This window comes from Coregonus lavaretus (genome assembly GCF_964263955.1).
Source record: "Coregonus lavaretus genome assembly, chromosome: 1".
In the NCBI taxonomy this organism is placed as follows: domain Eukaryota; kingdom Metazoa; phylum Chordata; class Actinopteri; order Salmoniformes; family Salmonidae; genus Coregonus; species Coregonus lavaretus.
In genome coordinates, this window is record NC_139988.1 from 2,343,131 (window position 1) to 2,363,139 (window position 20,009).

The 20,009-nt window shown below is 43.8% G+C and overlaps 1 protein-coding gene across 1 annotated transcript in view; it reads right to left on the minus strand.

Annotated features, from left to right (window-relative positions):
• The window catches only part of LOC311127192 (thrombospondin-2-like), a 43,513-nt gene that overhangs the window by 2,445 nt on the left and 21,059 nt on the right, over window positions 1–20,009 (minus strand). The window contains exons 9-21 of the mRNA XM_084158981.1: window positions 19,541–19,717; window positions 18,802–18,975; window positions 16,061–16,188; window positions 15,419–15,571; window positions 10,354–10,572; window positions 9,937–10,044; window positions 9,112–9,271; window positions 8,251–8,369; window positions 7,180–7,414; window positions 5,289–5,516; window positions 2,620–2,891; window positions 505–602; window positions 99–238 (exon numbers count right to left, since the gene is read on the minus strand). Coding sequence (XP_084015107.1) covers window positions 99–238; window positions 505–602; window positions 2,620–2,891; window positions 5,289–5,516; window positions 7,180–7,414; window positions 8,251–8,369; window positions 9,112–9,271; window positions 9,937–10,044; window positions 10,354–10,572; window positions 15,419–15,571; window positions 16,061–16,188; window positions 18,802–18,975; window positions 19,541–19,717 — 2,211 coding nt within the window. The remainder of the gene's footprint in view (window positions 1–98; window positions 239–504; window positions 603–2,619; window positions 2,892–5,288; window positions 5,517–7,179; window positions 7,415–8,250; window positions 8,370–9,111; window positions 9,272–9,936; window positions 10,045–10,353; window positions 10,573–15,418; window positions 15,572–16,060; window positions 16,189–18,801; window positions 18,976–19,540; window positions 19,718–20,009) is intronic.

The window sequence follows — 20,009 nt, forward strand, 5'->3', positions numbered from 1 at the left end:
CTCCCAAAAAGGAGAGATCTCTCACCAACCAACCATTCAAGACAGCACAAACAGATCTGGGACCAAGCTAGAACGGTGCTGCTCGCTACAGGACTCACCTCTGCACTCGTATTTGAGATCGGAGAAGAAGACCAGTTCCTGGGAGAACACAAACAGGCCTAACCGTCCTCCAGCAAACGTCTTGTCGTACACTGGTCCTGAGTCTGCCAAGATCTGTTTCCCTTCATAAACCACAACCCTACAAAACAAGACAATACATTAATGATTGAAAATGATCGCTTGGAGTGCTGAACATTTAGATAAAACACACTATGGACAAAACACCCTGGATAACAGCTTAGCCTATAGTATATAATTTGTGCTTCACAAAAAGTATTTTCAGACTGTTACTGAGGAAAGAGCGATGGGTGTGATTGACTGGATTCAATCCTAGGTCACCTACATGCCACAAGACTGTTTTAGCCCACTGAGCTAAAGCATAGGCATTAGGCTGGACCTGCTCACCTGATGAAACCAGTCTTGGGTCTGTGGATGAGGTGCCACCTGTAGGCTGTGTAATCCTTCCAGCCAATGTTTTTTGGGTCGTGCCAAAGAGTGCGCACCTGTGGACAACAGAGAAGGAGAAAAAGGAATTACTAAAGATCAGCTTTAATATTGCAGATAGATTGTAACTTCCATCAATGTAATTGTCTGCATCACTTCCAATCCCCCATATGTTGTTTTCTCTTGCAAATATATATATATATATACAGTGGGGAAAAAAAGTATTTAGTCAGCCACCAATTGTGCAAGTTCTCCCACTTAAAAAGATGAGAGAGGCCTGTAATTTTCATCATAGGTACACGTCAACTATGACAGACAAAATGAGAAAAAAAAATCCAGAAAATCACATTGTAGGATTTTTAATGAATTTATTTGCAAATTATGGTGGAAAATAAGTATTTGGTCAATAAAAAAAGTTTCTCAATACTTTGTTATATACCCTTTGTTGGCAATGACACAGGTCAAACGTTTTCTGTAAGTCTTCACAAGGTTTTCACACACTGTTGCTGGTATTTTGGCCCATTCCTCCATGCAGATCTCCTCTAGAGCAGTGATGTTTTGGGGCTGTCGATGGGGAAACACGGACTTTCAACTCCCTCCAAAGATTTTCTATGGGGTTGCGATCTGGAGACTGGCTAGGCCACTCCAGGACCTTGAAATGCTTCTTACGAAGCCACTCCTTCGTTGCCCGGGCGGTGTGTTTGGGATCATTGTCATGCTGAAAGACCCAGCCACGTTTCATCTTCAATGCCCTTGCTGATGGAAGGAGGTTTTCACTCAAAATCTCACGATACATGGCCCCATTCATTCTTTCCTTTACACGGATCAGTCGTCCTGGTCCCTTTGCAGAAAAACAGCCCCAAAGCATGATGTTTCCACCCCCATGCTTCACAGTAGGTATGGTGTTCTTTGGATGCAACTCAGCATTCTTTGTCCTCCAAACACGACGAGCTGAGTTTTTACCAAAAAGTTCTATTTTGGTTTCATCTGACCATATGACATTCTCCCAATCCTCTTCTGGTTCATCCAAATGCACTCTAGCAAACTTCAGACGGGCCTGGACATGTACTGGCTTAAGCAGGGGGACACGTCTGGCACTGCAGGATTTGAGTCCCTGGCGGCGTAGTGTGTTACTGATGGTAGGCTTTGTTACTTTGGTCCCAGCTCTCTGCAGGTCATTCACTAGGTCCCCCCGTGTGGTTCTGGGATTTTTGCTCACCGTTCTTGTGATCATTTTGACCCCACGGGGTGAGATCTTGCGTGGAGCCCCAGCTCGAGGGAGATTATCAGTGGTCTTGTATGTCTTCCATTTCCTAATAATTGCTCCCACAGTTGATTTCTTCAAACCAAGCTGCTTACCTATTGCAGATTCAGTCTTCCCAGCCTGGTGCAGGTCTACAATTTTGTTTCTGGTGTCCTTTGACAGCTCTTTGGTCTTGGCCATAGTGGAGTTTGGAGTGTGACTATTTGAGGTTGTGGACAGGTGTCTTTTATACTGATAACAAGTTCAAACAGGTGCCATCAATACAGGTAACGAGTGGAGGACAGAGGAGCCTCTTAAAGAAGAAGTTACAGGTCTGTGAGAGCCAGAAATCTTGCTTGTTTGTAGGTGACCAAATACTTATTTTCCACCATAATTTGCAAATAAATTCATAAAAAATCCTACAATGTGATTTCCTGGAGAAAAAAAAGCTCAATTTGTCTGTCATAGTTGACGTGTACATATGATGAAAATTACAGGCCTCTCTCATCTTTTTAAGTGGGAGAACTTGCACAATTGGTGGCTGACTAAAGACTTTTTTTCCCCCACTGTATATATATATACATACATACATATACATACATACACATACATACATATAAATACATATAAATACATATACATATATATACATATCCTTAAAAAAATTATATTTCCCTTTATTACTTTCCAACCCGACCACCCCTTCCCTAATTGGAGTAAACTAGTGAACAACAACGCTTATACATACTATATACATTTTATCGACACTTTGGATGACTTAGCTGTGTCAGGGTGAGTGGCCACTTTGGATGGAATATTGGATCTTAGCGTACCTGATCTTTAGTGTTGCCTGTGTGCCACAGGGCGTTTCTCAGGTTCTCCCCTGTGCCTGTGGTTGAATTGACCACCTTCAGGGAGACACCAGAGATACCGAAGGCCTTGGAGGGTTTGTCTTCCCAGTAGGTCTGAGTGATCTGCTTCCACATCACCACGTAGAAGCGGCCGCTCGACTGGTAGCCGAACACGAAACCAGCGTAGTCGTCATCCCGGTCCGTGTTCACATAGAACGTACCACTGAAGTCCACGGCGTTGAACTCATCAAAGCCTAGGATGGTGGAACAGAAAAAGTTAATATTAAGGATGGTTGGTGGGACACATACATTTGAATAATACTTCTGCTCATTGTGCGATTCATAGATAATGGAAGTAGTTTGACATCTTGCATATGGAAACATCTCAGATCTAAATGATCCTACAACTGTATAGGGTTGCAACTTCTCCTTTTTTGAGGATTCAGGAATCAGGAGGATATAAGAAGGCAGGGAATCCTTCAACTGGGATTTCTGAAATATCAGTGAACTCTGGGAAAGTTTCTGGAATATTGCTACCCTACAAGGGAATACACTTAACGGTAGCTAACTCCGTTCCGTCCATATGTGGGCAACCGCGGCATTCAAACGAGGCTGCAATGAAAACGAATGGGACTGTAGCGACTGTGGTGGCATCAAAATCCGGGGTGTGAAGATTACAAACAAGAAATGCTCAATGGTGAGTGTAATGGTGAGTGTAAAGTTAATTACTCGTGAGTTCATCAATAGTTAATTCAATCAATTACTGCGAGCCATCATGACTCTCAAAAACCGTGACATCCACAGTTTAATTGTGAAGATAAATTTAGCGCCGCCCTAAAAACCCGATTCAAATTTGACACAAACCTTCAAATAGGTATGTAATGAGACATTATATAAACTCTTTATAGTGTTTTATTTACATGTTAGAGGTGATAAGTTGGACAAATTGGGTGAAAAAAGCCGGTTCCCCACACGACATATCTCCTCCCCCTTTCACTATGACGCAGTAGCTTTCACTTCCCCACCCGCCATTTTATAAAGACCCGGCGGAGCTCCATTGCTTTCTTCAATCATGCAGAGACGGGCAGCATGAAGGTCTCGTCATTGATTTTGGTGGAAAGGGGAGAAATTGTGCTTTACAATGGTATTCATATTACAGTTGACCTGGAAGTATTACGTTTTTGGGGCACTAAAATAAGGTCAAATGTACGGAACAGCGCGATGTACAAAAGTGCGTTAGCTAACGTTACATGACCAGATGTATGTGGACACCTGCTCGAAGAACATCTCATTCCAAACTCATGGGCATTAATATGCAGTTGGTCCCCCCTTTGCTGCTATAACAGCCTCCACTCTTCTGGGAAGGCTTTCCACTAGATGTTGGAACATTGCCGCAGGGACTTGCTTCCATTCAGCCACAAGAGCATTAGTGAGGTCGGGCACTGATGTTGGGCGATTAGGCCTGGCTCGCAATCGGCATTCCAATTCATCCCAAAGGTGTTCGATGGGGTTGGGTCAGGGCTCTGTGCAGGCCAGTCAAGTTCTTCCACACCAACCTTGACAAACCATTTCTGTATTGGCCTCGCTTTGTGCACAGGGGCATTGTCATGCTGAAACAGGAAAGGGCCTTCCCCAAACTATTGCCACAAAGTTGGAAGCACAGAATTGTCTAGAATGTCATTGTATGCTGTAGCGTTAGGATTTCCCTTCACTGGAACTAAGGGGCCTAGCCCGAACCATGAAAAACAGCCCCAGACCATTATTCCTCCTCCACCAAACTTTACAGCTGGCACTATTCATTGGGGCAGGTAGCGTTCTCCTGGCATCCGCCAAACCCAGATTCATCCGTCGGACTGCCAGATGGTGAAGCGTGATTCATCACTCCAGAGAACGCGTTTCCACTGCTCCAGAGTCCAATGGCGGAGCGCTTTACACCACTCCAGCCGACGCTTGGCATTGAGCATGGTGATCTTAGGCTTGTGCGCGGCTGCTCGGCCATGGAAACATTTAATGTAGCTCCTGACAAACAGTTATTGTGATGACGTTGCTTCCAGAAGCAGTTTGGAGATCGGTAGTGAGTGCTGCAACTGAGGACAGACGATATTCACGCGCTTTGCGCTTCAGTACTCGGCGTTCCCGTTCTGTGAGCTTGTGTGGCCTTACATTTCGCGGCTGAGTCGTTGTTGCTCCTAGACGTTTCCACTTCACAATAACAGCACTTACAGTTGACCGGGGTTGCTCTCTCAGGGCAGACATTTGACTAACTGACTTGTTGGAAAGGTGGCATCCTATAACGGTGTCACGTTGAAAGTAACTGAGCTCTTCAGTAAGGCCATTCTACTGCCAATGGTTGTCTATGGAGATTGCATGGCTGTGTGCTTGATTTTATACACCTGTCAGCAACGGGTGTGGCTGAAATAGCCGAATCCACTAATTTGATGGGGTGTCCACATACTTTAATGTACACTACATATACTAAAGTATCTGAGGTAAGGTTGTCCTGCTCTACTCACCCACTGTGATGCCAGGGTCAGAGTTGACAATCTACACATCTCTTAACTGTAGTGAATTAAATATCTCTAATTTATCTCTAATAATTACATATTTTACGGCAGTATAGGGACTACATATTGAGGTTATGTCCTACTCACCAACAGCGATGCCTGGGTCAGAGTTGACGGTCTGCACCAGCTCCTTGCCCTGATGCCTAACCACCCAGTTGGGGTCGATCTGCGTGGTTCCTTTGGGGTCCAGGTGCACCATCTGAAACTTCCGGAAGTTTGTGACGCTGATGGCGTTGTTCTCAGGACACACGTCAAGGATGTCCGGGATGTTGTCGTTGTCAAAGTCGTCTTTGCAGGCGTCGCCTCTACCGTCGCCTGTTGATAAAATAATACAATATGTTGGGTTAAAATACAGAGGCCTAGCGTGAGAACTTTGACAAAGACTATGGTTGAAACGGGTCAAAATCCATAATATATGCAGTCCATCTTTGGTTGTTGCTCTCCTATTCCCTTTTAATGGAAGGTTTTATTTGTTTATTATTTGCAACCCCATTAGCTTTTGCAGAAGCAGCAGCAACTCTTCCTGGGGTCCACGATTGGTAAAGAACGATCCATATTAACCTGTAACTTTACCTCAAAGTCCATCATTTCTGGCGACTACAGTAGGCCTATATAACTCTCTAGTCTCCGCACTATCAGTAATGTTGCAACATTCCCACCCCAGGCAGACTTTTCATTCAGTCTACTAAGTTTTCATAAAAGAATGGAACAGAAAATAATCGCAATTCCTTCCCAAGAACCTGTAGCTTTTAATACTGCATGTCCGTCAAGTCCAATAAGGAGTCTCAGCCATCTCTGCATGCCGTGACAACTTCCATTGATACATGTAACTATCTCAGAGGCCATAGTCTATTAGAAACAGACGAGCTGTAAAGCCTGTTTCCTCATCTTTCTCCTCTACTTGATTCTATCAAATAAACACGTTCTGATGTGAAGAGGATGAAGGGATCTGGCACACTCTCTTTCTCCCTCTCTCTGTTTCTCCCTCTCCCTCTTCCTCCATCTTTTCCCTCCCTCCCTCCCTCTCCCCCCTCTCTGCACAGACTGTTTCAGGTTAAAGCCAACAAAACAAATTCCAGGTAACCCTGCATGATGAAATTGAAATTGGGCACTGTGGATTAATCGAGAGCAAGCGAGCCCAGATGCCCCCTTCGGAATGAAAACTTCCTGTCCTAGCCTCTGGGCGGCTAGCTGCCGCATGATGACCTCATGGGTTCCAGCTCTGCACAATGAAGTCATACGCTAATGACATCATTAACACTGACCCAGAAATACTCATTTTTGTTAACCCTTTCCTGTCTGACTCACCCACCCACCATACTTGCACAATAAAACAGCGGGAGCATTCAACAGTGTGCGGATATGTTATATATTCTTTCATCCATTTTTGTACCCTGCACCTGCAAGTTACTGGATGTGCGTATACTACTTCTAAACCTCTACCATACTTCACTGTATACCTGCCATTTTGTAGAGAGAGGGGAAATAGAACATGGCATATTGAACTATAAAAAGATCAGTGAAAAAGGAAGGTGATAAAAGGCATCTCTTGTGTGTTTATGGTGGACAGGTACAGGTTTCCCAGGTGCAGGGTTAGGGTTAGGGTTCCCCAATGCAGGGTTAGGGTTCCTTGGTCCAGGGTTAGGGTTCCCAGGTGCAGGCTTCCCAGGTGCAGGGTTAGGGTTCCCAGGTGCATGAATGTAAAAAAAGTTCTGCTTTGTGTTTAATGGTGGACAGGTGCAGGGAATCCTCAAAAGGAGATTCCTGTATCACAAGCAGTGGTCTGTGTGATTATAGATATTATCTCTACTATATAGGGCTATTACAGAATCAACCTATAGCTAGTGGCTACTAATTCAGACAGCTACAGTCACAGCATTATTCAAAGGTGTGAGGGTATTCAACATGCTAATGCATGGTGTGTGTGTGTGTGTGTGCGAGTACGCATACGTCCATGCACACGTGTTTTCCTCCTTACCGTCAGAGTCCAGTTGATCTTTGTTGGGCGTCAATCTACAGTTGTCCCTATCGTCAGGGATACCGTCATTGTCATCGTCGAAGTCACAGGCGTCCCCTTTGCCGTCCTTATCGTGGTCTGCCTGATTGGAGTTGGCCACGTAAGGACAGTTGTCCAGGTTGTTCTGGTGACCGTCTTCATCAATGTCCTGGTTGTTGTCACACTGGTCTCCTACAAGGTCATTGTCTGTGTCAGCCTGTAAGAGAGGAGAGGAGAAGGTTACAGGTCATTGTCTGTGTCAACCTGTAAGAGAGGAGAGGAGAAGGTTACAGGTCATTGTCTGTGTCAACCTGTTAGAGAGGAGAAGGTTACAGGTCATTGTCTGTGTCAGCCTGTTAGAGAGGAGAGGAGAAGGTTACAGGTCATTGTCTGTGTCAGCCTGTAAGAGAGGAGAGGAGAAGGTTACAGGTCATTGTCTGTGTCAGCCTGTTAGAGAGGAGAAGGGAGGAGAGGGTTACAGGTCATTGTCTGTGTCAACCTGTTAGAGAGGAGAGGGTTACAGGTCATTGTCTGTGTCAACCTGTTAGAGAGGAGAGGGTTACAGGTCATTGTCTGTGTCAACCTGTTAGAGAGGAGAGGGTTACAGGTCATTGTCTGTGTCAGCCTGTTAGAGAGGAGAAGGGAGGAGAGGGTTACAGGTCATTGTCTGTGTCAACCTGTTAGAGAGGAGAGGGTTAGAGGTCATTGTCTGTGTCAACCTGTTAGAGAGGAGAGGGTTACAGGTCATTGTCTGTGTCAGCCTGTTAGAGAGGAGAAGGGAGGAGAGGGTTACAGGTCATTGTTTGTGTCAGTCTGTAAGAGAGGAGAAGGGAGGAGAGGTTACAGTTACCAGCTTCATTTTCAAAATGTTTTCCAGAAATCCCAGTTGGAAGATTCCTGGAATGAGGAATAAGGAGGGAGCGAATCCTCCAACTACAACTGGTATTTCTGGGAATTTTGGGAACATTTCTGGAATTTAGCAACCCTAATAGCAATGGGTTAGCTTTTGTAATTACACAAGTATGTGTAATAGGGACTGTTCCTTTTCCCTACCTGGTCAGGGTTGTGTAGCAGAGGACAGTTGTCACACTGGTCACCCACTCTATCCATGTCAGTGTCCTTCTGGTCATTGTTGTACACGTACGGACAGTTGTCTTGCTCGTTTGGGATTTCTAAAGGAAAGGGGAAATGCACAATGAAATGGACAATTGACAAGTGCAGAGGTAATATTGTGTGTGAAGGACTTATCTTGAGTCATAATCTTAGATATTTGCTTGCCTGTGCTTGCATGTGGCATATCACATTCCGTGCAATATAAGTAGCTAATGCTAATCAATCACTTGATAGTTGAGGGTGGAAAGATGAATCGCAAATCTGCCAGCTAGTCATTCCTTTGCATGATTTACTATCCCGCATATAATCCATTAAATATTTTCTTAGTACCCATTAACTATCTGTTAAAGGGATACTTCGGGATTTTGGCAATGATGCACTTTATTTACTTCCCCAGAGTCAGATGAACTCGTGGATACCATTTTTATGTCTCTGTGTCCAGTATGAAAGAAGCTAGAGGTAGTTTCACAAGCCAATGCTAACTAGCGTTAGCACAATGACTAGCATGCTAGCAGATACCCATAGACGAACAGCCATTGCGCTAACACTAGTTAGCAATTGCGCTAGCGCTAGTTAGCAACTTCCTTCAAAACGCACACAGAGACATAAAAATGCTATCAACGAGTTCATCTGACTCTGGGGAAGGAGATCAATGATCAGTTTAAAGTATCCCTTTAAATAATATATTAGAGGCATATAAAAGTTAAGAGTTGAAGGAGCCTTTCCCTAATCTCACAGCATATGACTATAATATAACGGCTATGCATATTCTTTACTAATTTGGTCAGTAATAACTAGTACCATCTCCATCAATGTCGACAGCGCATGCGTCTCCTTCGCCGTTGTGGTCGGTGTCAATCTGGGCAGGGTTGTGTTCGTAGGGGCAGTTATCACAACGGTCACCCACATCATCTTTATCAAAGTCAAACTGTCTGGGGTTGTACAGGAGAGGACAGTTGTCCTGAGAAGAGAGAGCAGCATAATGTATTATTAGAGCGTCCATTTCTTGGAGAGGGCATTTGATTTCCTATTGAATTCATCTAAATACCCTGATGAAGGCATTTGCCCAAATGCATTGGTTTTAACAATAAAACATTGACCTTTGAAGCAAACTTCCATTGTCTTACCAAGACCTTAAAGGTCCAACGCAGCCGTTTTTTTCTCAATATCAAATCATTTCTGGGTAACAATCAAGTACCTAACTGTGATTGTTTTCAATTAAAATCTTTGAAAATAAACAAAAAAAGCTTCTTAGCAAAGAGCAATTTCTCAAGCAAGAATTTTGCTAGGAGTGTCTGGGAGTGGTCTGAGTGAGGGGCCTAATTGGAGGAGCCTAATGGGAGGGATACGTAACCTGAAAACTAGCTAGGTTTGAAACTCTCTTTGTTATTGGTCTATTAACTTATACCACCTGGTGATATCGTCAGGCAGGCCAAAACTCCACCCATGCAAAACAAGCTGAAATTTCAGGTGATCTTTTCAAACAGCTCTTACACTAAAAGGGCATCATCATAATTTTCACTATTTCACACTATTATTCCAACCTCATTGTGTGGAAATATATATATAAAAACACAGGACAATAACGTTTTGGACTTCACAGGGCCTTTAAAAAAGGTATCCTACTCTCTCATCCACGATTCCATCGTTGTCATCATCCTTGTCACAAGCATCTCCCTGGCCGTCGTTGTCAAAGTCCTCTTGTCCAGAGTTAGGCAGGTTGGGGCAGTTATCCTGTTAAAGATTGATAAAGAAATTGAAACTTTTTTAGAAATAGCCACAGGAAGAACTATCAACGAGTGACATACTGTAAGATTGGAAAATGTGGAAAATCTGCAGGTCTGGTATTGAGGATAAAAGTTAAAAGGACAGTTTCCTGGACCTAGATTAAGCCTAGTCCTAGACTAAAGTGCATGCTCAATGGAAAATCTCAATTGAAACTCATTTTTATTCCAGGACTAGTCCAGGAAGGTCTAGGTTTAATCGGGGACTATGGACTAGGCTTAATCTGGGTCCAGGAAACATAAAGTTAGGGTCTGTTACCTTCCTGCAGTGATAGCTGGCGTTGGCGCCACACACCAGGTTCTGATTGGGCCATCCGTCTAGGTCAGAGTCCTCTCCACAGATGAAGCCATCCCCGGCATAGCCTATCCTACATTCACACTTATACATGGGGTCACTGAAGTGGCTAAGGTAGATACACTCAGCTGAACGGTGACAGCTGTGGGTCTTGTCTTTGCAGGGGTTCTCTGGCTCGCAGACCTGGAGAGATTGAGATAGAGATGAGATAGAGAGAAAGAGAGCAGCCTAAGAACAGCACTTAGCCATGGTATATTAGCCATATACCACACCCCCTCTGACCTTACTGCTTAAATAAAACATTTTGTTTTGTCTAATTTGACATATTTTCATTTCCTAAGGAAGAGCATGGTAAAAGTTCAGTAAATCAGGGTCTCAATCCCATCGTGAAGTGTATTCTCAAATGTTATGTCTTGTTATGTGATGTCATGTTATGTGATGTTATGTCATGTGATGTTATGTCATGTCTTGTCATGTTATGTGATGTTATGTCATGTGATGTCTTGTGATGTTATGTGATGTTATGTGATGTTATGTGATGTTATGTCATGTCTTGTCATGTTATGTCATGCCATATGTGAGGGCTGTACTTCTGAACATATATGCCCCCTGCTCTGCTATGCCCCCTGTGCCCTGTGGATTATGATACAGTGTATTGTGTAGCTACAGCAAGAGAACACTGTTATATCTCTATGGCTACAGCTATCCATCTATAGGATGTGAGTGGATGCCACTCCATGAGCTCATACCATAACGTTACAACAGTGTTGCGTGATGACCAATAAGAATACATTGATTTATTTCATCAGCTCTGGGATACAGAGGCGCTCAATGCCAGCTATGAGACAATTCCCTTTCCTCTTCCCTAAAATCAATTTGTACAATGTTATCCTCGGATCAGAGCTGGCCCAGTTTTTAAAGACCAGTGACATAGCAGTGATTTACTAGATCTGTTATGCAAAGTTAGGGAAGAGCAGATATTGGTTCAAATACTATTTGAGATTATTCAAATACTTTGAGTGTTTGCTTTTGCCTGTCTGGAGTGCCAGATAGGCGGGGTTTGTAGTGTTGTGACTATTCTATTGGTTCCATTGTGCCAGGCAAGCTCAATCAAGCCCTGATAGTATTTTAAATTATTTCAAATAGTATTTGAACCCAGGTCTATTGGATAGCAGAGTTGTGTAGCTAAATGATTAAACTTCCCAACAGTTATTACAGGTTTAAAGGAGAAACAATGTATTTATACCACAACAGATGTGGTGCCAGTAGCTGATGACCTAACAGAAAATCATTAAAAAGTCATAAATTATATTTGTGGTTATAGTGGAAACAGAGTGCTAACACAGACACCATCAAACACACAAAGACATTACTTTGTAAAGTTCCACACATTTTATAGCTCTCATACCAACTACCACCTCTACTAATACTGTAAACCTAGCCTAATACCACCTCTACTAATACTGTAAACCTAGCCTCATACCACCTCTACTAATACTGTAAACCAAGCCTCATACCACCTCTACTAATACTGTAAACCAAGCCTCATACCACCTCTACTAATACTGTAAACCAAGCCTCATACCACCTCTACTAATACTGTAAACCAAGCCTCATACCACCTCTACTAATACTGGAAACCTAGCCTAATACTACCTCTACTAATACTGTAAAACCAAGCCTCATACCACCTCTACTAATACTGTAAAACCAAGCCTCATACCACCTCTACTAATACTGTAAACCAAGCCTCATACCACCTCTACTAATACTGTAAACCAAGCCTCATACCACCTCTACTAATACTGTAAAACCAAGCCTCATACCACCTCTACTAATACTGTAAACCAAGCCTCATACCACCTCTACTAATACTGTAAACCAAGCCTCATACCACCTCTACTAATACTGGAAACCAAGCCTCATACCACCTCTACTAATACTGGAAAACAAGCCTGACACCACCTCTACTATTACTGGAAACCAAGCCTGATACCACCTCTACTAATACTTTAAACCAAGCCTCATACCACCTCTACTAATACTTTAAACCAAGCCTCATACCACCTCTACTAATACTAGAAACCAAGCTTCATACCACCTCTACTAATACTGGAAACCAAGCCTCATACCACCTCTACTAATACTTTAAACCAAGCCTCATACCACCTCTACTAATACTGTAAATCAAGCCTCATATCACCTCTACTAATAATGTAAACCAAGTCTCATACCACCTCCACTAATACTGTAAACCAAGCCTCATACCACCTACCACCTCCACTAATACTGTAAACCAAGCCTCATACCACCTCTACTAATACTGTAAACCAAGCCTCATACCACCTACCACTTCCACTAATACTGTAAACCAAGCCTCATACCACCTATCACCTCCACTAATACTGTAAACCAAGCCTCATACCACCTCTACTAATACTGTAAACCAAGCCTCATACCACCTCTACTAATACTGTAAACCAAGCCTCATACCACCTCTACTAATACTGTAAACCAAGCCTCATACCACCTCTACTAATACTGTAAACCAAACCTCATACCACCTCTACTAATACTGTAAACCAAGCCTCATACCACCTCTACTAATACTGTAAACCAAGCCTCATACCACCTCTACTAATACTGTAAACCAAGCCTCATACCACCTATCACCTCTACTAATACTGTAAAGCAAGCCTCATACCACCTCGACTAATACTGTAAACCAAGCCTCATACCAACTACCACCTCTACTAATACTGTAAACCAAGCCTCATACCACCTACAACCTCTACTAATACTGTAAACCAAGCCTCATACCACCTCCAGTAATACTGTAAACCAAACCTCATACCACTTACCACCTCTACCAGTGGAGGCTCCTCGGAGGAGGAAGGGGAGGACCATCCTCCACAGTGAATAAAAAATAAAAAATAAACTAAAACATTGAAAAAGTTATCCTTTTAGATAAAACTATACTATATAAATTCACGTCACCAAATAACTGATTAAAACACACTGTTTTGCAATGAAGGTCTACAGTAGCCTAAACAGTACTCTGTAGGGTAGCACCATGGAGTAGCCGGAGGACAGCTAGCTTAAGTCCTCCTCTTGGTACATTGACCTCAATACAAAACCTAGGAGGCTCTTGGTTCTCACCCCCTTCCATAAACGTACTCAGTAATTATGACAACTTCCGGAAGGATGTCCTCCAACCTATCAGAGCTCTCGCAGCATGAACTGACATGTTGTCCAACCCAATCAAAGGATCAGATAATTAATCTAGTACTGAAAGCATAAGCTACAGCTAGCTAGCACTGCAGTGCATAAAATAAGGTGAGCAGTTGACTCAAAGAGAAAGACAATAGTTGAACAGTTTTGAACAAATTAATGTATTCAAAAATGAAGGAGAAGCAAGAGGGAGAGAGAGAGACAGAGAGAGAGATTTTGTCATTTTTTTTCACTTTCAGTTTCACTTACTTAGCTAGCAAATGTAGCTGGCTAGTTTAGTTCTCAAACACCCGGCTCAAATAGAGGGATGCTATGTTAGCTAGCTGGCTATGACTATCCAACACGACACTGGAACTCTTCCAAGTCAAGGTAAGCTTTTGGTTTTATTAATTTATTGCCACCAGGGCCCGCCGGTCTAATTGCTTACTGACTATACACTGTAACGTTACTGCATGATTGTAGCGGGTTTTCTAACGCATTAGTTATATTAGCTATGTTGACTAGGACTTTACTTTAGCTAATATGGGGACAACGATGTAGGCTGTGTGTAGTGGTTATGACATGGTTTGGCTTGGAAAGGTATTTTCGCCTGGTCACATACAGCTGATGTGTTGTTCTTTGAAGTCCACAAACGAAGGGAAAAGGTGAGAGGAGTAGAGTGCATTGAGGCGTACAAAGTGAAGTGGCTACCATGAAAGTGAACTGTGTTTATGCGTGATCAGGGGTGTATTCATTCTGCCGATTCTGTTGAAAAACGTTTCTTAAACGGAAGCAAACGAAACGGGGATAAAAATACCTGAATTTGTCCAATAGAAACTCTTGTTTGCAACTGTTGGACTAATGATTACACCCTAGATAAGCTAGATGCAGGCAAGAGTGTGCCAGGCGGTATTGAATGTGTCACTGTCTGTCCATGTGTCACTGTCTGTCATCTCAAATTTTTCTCTCGACCTACGTTGTAAACTTAATGCTTCTTGACAGTGTCATAAAGTGTATTTTCTTAGTCCAAGTAATGTGACACAGAATGGTCATAATGCTTCATGACAGTGTCTTAAAGTGTATTTTCTACAACTTATTTTAAATATTTTGAAAAAACATGACTGTAAAGAATTCCTTACAACAACAACAAAGGATTTAAGAAACAAACTTCTTGGCAGGGATTTTTTTGGGGGAATAAATGTGGGTTTTGACACTATTATGTAGATGTCATAACCAGCCATAAAATAACGCAATATATGTCACAAAAGGTGTAACTATATGGGTCATGACAGTGTTACGACCATATTATGATAGGTTATGACAAGTTATGTCTGCTGTTATGACATGATTATGACCGTGTCAAGTAATACAAATAAAATATGTTTGCTATTAGCTTCATAACTCTTCTATCCTCCTTCCCCTTCTATCTCTCCTGATACGGGGTCAAGGTGTGTCATGTTCATGTATGGTGGCCCGGAGGCCTCCCTTAGAGCAGAGTGCACACACATATTCCAAAAATTAGGAATTACCTTGGCTGGCTACAATACTATCAGACATAAATATTGGGAGCATACGGCACGTAACTTTGAACTGCCAATTCAGACAGCTCTACAGCTATAGGGGCTTTTACTTTCCCTAGATAGTATCTTTGAGGTAGGTTTTATGTCTGCGTGCGTCAAGCGTCTGTGTGTACGCGTCTAAGGCTGCGTTTACACAGGCGGTCCAATTCTGATCTTTTACCCGTAACTGGGCTGCCTGTGTAAACGCTGCCTAAAGAATACACTAGGTCTAAAACCGATGTAGAGTGGCACAGACGTACCTGTTTGTTCTTGCTGGCGGCCTCCACCCCCACACCGAAGGGCTGCTTTCCCTTGTAGCGGGGTGGGCAGGCCAGACAGTGGAACCCTGGGTCTGTGTTGACGCAACGCGATGCTCCACCAGCTTTAAAGCAGACATCTGAGACCATGTCACACTGAGGAGGAAGAGGATCAGATCAAATCAATCAATCAATCAAATTGATCTATTAGAGCCCACGTCACACTGAGGAGGAAGAGGATCAGATCAAATCAATCAATCAATCAAATTGATCTATCAGAGCCCACGTCACACTGTGGAGGAAGAGGATCAGATCAAATCAATCAATCAATCAATCAAATTGATCTATCAGAGCCCACTTCACACTGTGGAGGAAGAGGATCATATCAAATCAATCAATCAATAAATCAATCAAATTGATCTATCAGAGCCCATGTCACACTGAGGAGGAAGAGGATCAGAAGTAGGGTCAGATTATAATAGGGTAACAGGTCATGAATATGAATGAGTTCAGGATGAACTAATGGTTAGGGTTAGGCATAGCCTGGGGATCTACACTATGATTAGAGCTAAGGTTAAGGTTAGGGTTAACCTAACTATTAGTTAAAGTATCTAACTTGTGTAACCTTCTTTAACCCTAAATTACCTCGTCGATATCTTCACAGTGGGTGCCATTGCCACGGAAACCAAGGGGGCAGGGTCCACACTCCCAGGATCCGTCAGAGGCGCTGTTACAGTCCACTCCTCCAAAGCATGGGTTAGACAGACAGCCATCTGACAGGGAACAATAAAACATGGGTTAGACAGACAGCTGTCTGACAGGGATTAGCATGGGTTAGACAGACAGCTGTCTGACAGGGATTAGCATGGGTTAGACAGACAGCTGTCTGACAGGGAAAAATAAAACATGGGTTAGACAGACAGCTGTCTGACAGGGATTAGCATGGGTTAGACAGACAGCTGTCTGACAGGGAACAATAAAACATGGGTTAGACAGACAGCTGTCTGACAGGGATTAGCATGGGTTAGACAGACAGCTGTCTGACAGGGATTAGCATGGGTTAGACAGACAGCTGTCTGACAGGGAACAATAAAACATGGGTTAGACAGACAGCTGTCTGACAGGGATTAGCATGGGTTAGACAGACAGCTGTCTGACAGGGATTAGCATGGGTTAGACAGACAGCTGTCTGACAGGGAACAATAAAACATGGGTTAGACAGACGGCTGTCTGACAGGGATTAGCATGGGTTAGACAGACAGCTGTCTGACAGGGAACAATAAAACATGGGTTAGACAGACAGCTGTCTGACAGGGATTAGCATCGGTTAGACAGACAGCTGTCTGACAGGGATTAGCATGGGTTAGACAGACAGCTGTCTGACAGGGAACAATAAAACATGGGTTAGACAGACGGCTGTCTGACAGGGATTAGCATGGGTTAGACAGACGGCTGTCTGACAGGGATTAGCATGGGTTAGACAGACAGCTGTCTGACAGGGATTAGCATGGGTTAGACAGACAGCCGTCTGACAGGGAAAAATAAAACATGGGTTAGACAGACAGCTGTCTGACAGGGATTAGCATGGGTTAGACAGACAGCTGTCTGACAGGGAACAATAAAACATGGGTTAGACAGACAGCTGTCTGACAGGGATTAGCATGGGTTAGACAGACAGCTGTCTGACAGGGATTAGCATGGGTTAGACAGACAGCTGTCTGACAGGGAACAATAAAACATGGGTTAGACAGACAGCTGTCTGACAGGGATTAGCATGGGTTAGACAGACAGCTATCTGACAGGGATTAGCATGGGTTAGACAGACAGCTGTCTGACAGGGAACAATAAAACATGGGTTAGACAGACGGCTGTCTGACAGGGATTAGCATGGGTTAGACAGACAGCTGTCTGACAGGGAACAATAAAACATGGGTTAGACAGACAGCTGTCTGACAGGGATTAGCATGGGTTAGACAGACAGCTGTCTGACAGGGAACAATAAAACATGGGTTAGACAGACAGCTGTCTGACAGGGATTAGCATGGGTTAGACAGACAGCTGTCTGACAGGGATTAGCATGGGTTAGACAGACAGCTGTCTGACAGGGAACAATAAAACATGGGTTAGACAGACGGCTGTCTGACAGGGATTAGCATGGGTTAGACAGACGGCTGTCTGACAGGGATTAGCATGGGTTAGACAGACGGCTGTCTGACAGGGAACAATAAAACATGGGTTAGACAGACGGCTGTCTGACAGGGATTAGCATGGGTTAGACAGACGGCTGTCTGACAGGGATTAGCATGGGTTAGACAGACGGCTGTCTGACAGGGAACAATAAAACATGGGTTAGACAGACAGCTGTCTGACAGGGATTAGCATGGGTTAGACAGACGGCTGTCTGACAGGGATTAGCATGGGTTAGACAGACGGCTGTCTGACAGGGAACAATAAAACATGGGTTAGACAGACGGCTGTCTGACAGGGATTAGCATGGGTTAGACAGACGGCTGTCTGACAGGGATTAGCATGGGTTAGACAGACAGCTGTCTGACAGGGAACAATAAAACATGGGTTAGACAGACGGCTGTCTGACAGGGATTAGCATGGGTTAGACAGACGGCTGTCTGACAGGGATTAGCATGGGTTAGACAGACAGCTGTCTGACAGGGATTAGCATGGGTTAGACAGACGGCTGTCTGACAGGGATTAGCATGGGTTAGACAGACGGCTGTCTGACAGGGATTAGCATGGGTTAGACAGACAGCTGTCTGACAGGGATTAGCATGGGTTAGACAGACGGCTGTCTGTCTAAAAGAGCTATAACAAAAACAGCCATGTGAAGGGAAACAATTTGTTGGCGACCGGTTATGGTAAGGAAGAGAACCAGGACATGCCTAATGCAGCTACGTTTGGACATTTGTGTATTGATACTGTATATCGCATATTGACATTTAGCTTCTCCAGGTTGTTCAGGTTGCTCCCTTCAGGTTGCTCCCTTCATTTCTCTCCAAATTAGCAGGTTTCAGTGCTTTCAGAGCTTGTTGCCCAAACACAATGTTACCATTAGCTAATATCTTCCTTCTCCTAATAGGCCAAACACATCCTCCCAGACTTTGTTTTCAGCACAAATATGTGATCTTCTTTTGCCTGGAGGCCATTCTAAGAGCACATATCACAGGAATGTTTAAATGAGGAATAATACCTCAACAGGAATGCTAGAATGTACTGAAATAACTTGATGGGAGTGAGGGAAGGTTAGAATAACTCAAAGTGACCGAGGGAAAGGGATAAGGGGTTGGGTCAGAGGTGCTGGGTGCGACACACACATACGCATGCACACAAACACACACAGTCCACACACAGACACGTACACACTCACTCACCGATAGGGCAGTCCTGTTTGTTGCAGGCGTTACTGTCGTTGGTCTCCCCGGGGCACTCCTTGCCTCCGTACTGGGGTTCAGGGCTGTTACAGACACGGGTCCGACCCTTAACTCCGCCCCCACAGGTTGCTGAGCATATCGCCCATGGCGACCACGGTCCCCAACCACCATCAACTGCACATGGACAACAAATAAACAGTTAGTAGATCATCACAATGTTTGTTAGGATCTCTTTTAGATCATTTGGGGGCTAGTCTTCAAGAGTCCATGGTGAGGTTTTACTACTTTACATTACTGTCTCTTTTACCATAAGAAAGTGAATTACAGTAGTACGGTAGTTGTAGGCCTACAGTCACACACGAACCACTCTACACATCTTGTAGGGGTCATTACATTCTCAGCCGTGTTGCAGTCTGGAAGCTATAACCGCAGTAGGGCACTATGCAGAGTTGATTTGAGCTTGACGTTTTATAAAAGACAGACAGAATGTTTAGCATGTGAATGGTGCCCCTCCTATATCAGTGGAACAAGCTGTAAAACTTCTTATTCTGCCTGTTTTTAAATCCAGGTCAGTGGTTATTCATCAGATCAAAGTATTTATTATCTTCCTAAAGAAAGAGGCAAGCTCAATCAGTGCACAGCTAAAGTATTTGAAAGAAAACAAAAATGTTGACCCCAGGTCTGATATGGACAATGTGCTTGTCTGTCTGTGTTGTCCCTCTTGGGCCACCATACTCACTGGGACAGGGCTTTGCCTCACAGCGCTGTGTCTCTCTCCCCTGGCCCTCACAGTCTTTGCCCCCCAGTTGTGGTGTGGGGGCGTTGCAGTGGCGTATCCTGGTGATCTGGCCCTCGCCACACGTCACCGAACATGATGACCATGGAGACCACAGGCTCCACCCACCGTCCTGACGAACTGAACACACACAGGGACACAGGGTCAGTCAAGGCAGTGTATTGGGGAAAGACATACATGTAATATGGTGGTCCTCTGTAGCGCATTTGGTAGAACATGCTGCTTGCAACGCCAGAACAGTGGGTTTGATTCCCAGGATCACAAAAATAAATAAATATGTATGCACGTATGACTGTAAGTTGCCTCGGATACAAGTGTCTGCTAAATTGCGTTTATTATTCAGATTCAAAAGGCCTTTATTATCAATTTCTGGGTCATTTGGTTGCAGTATAATAAACCACTGATATGTAGA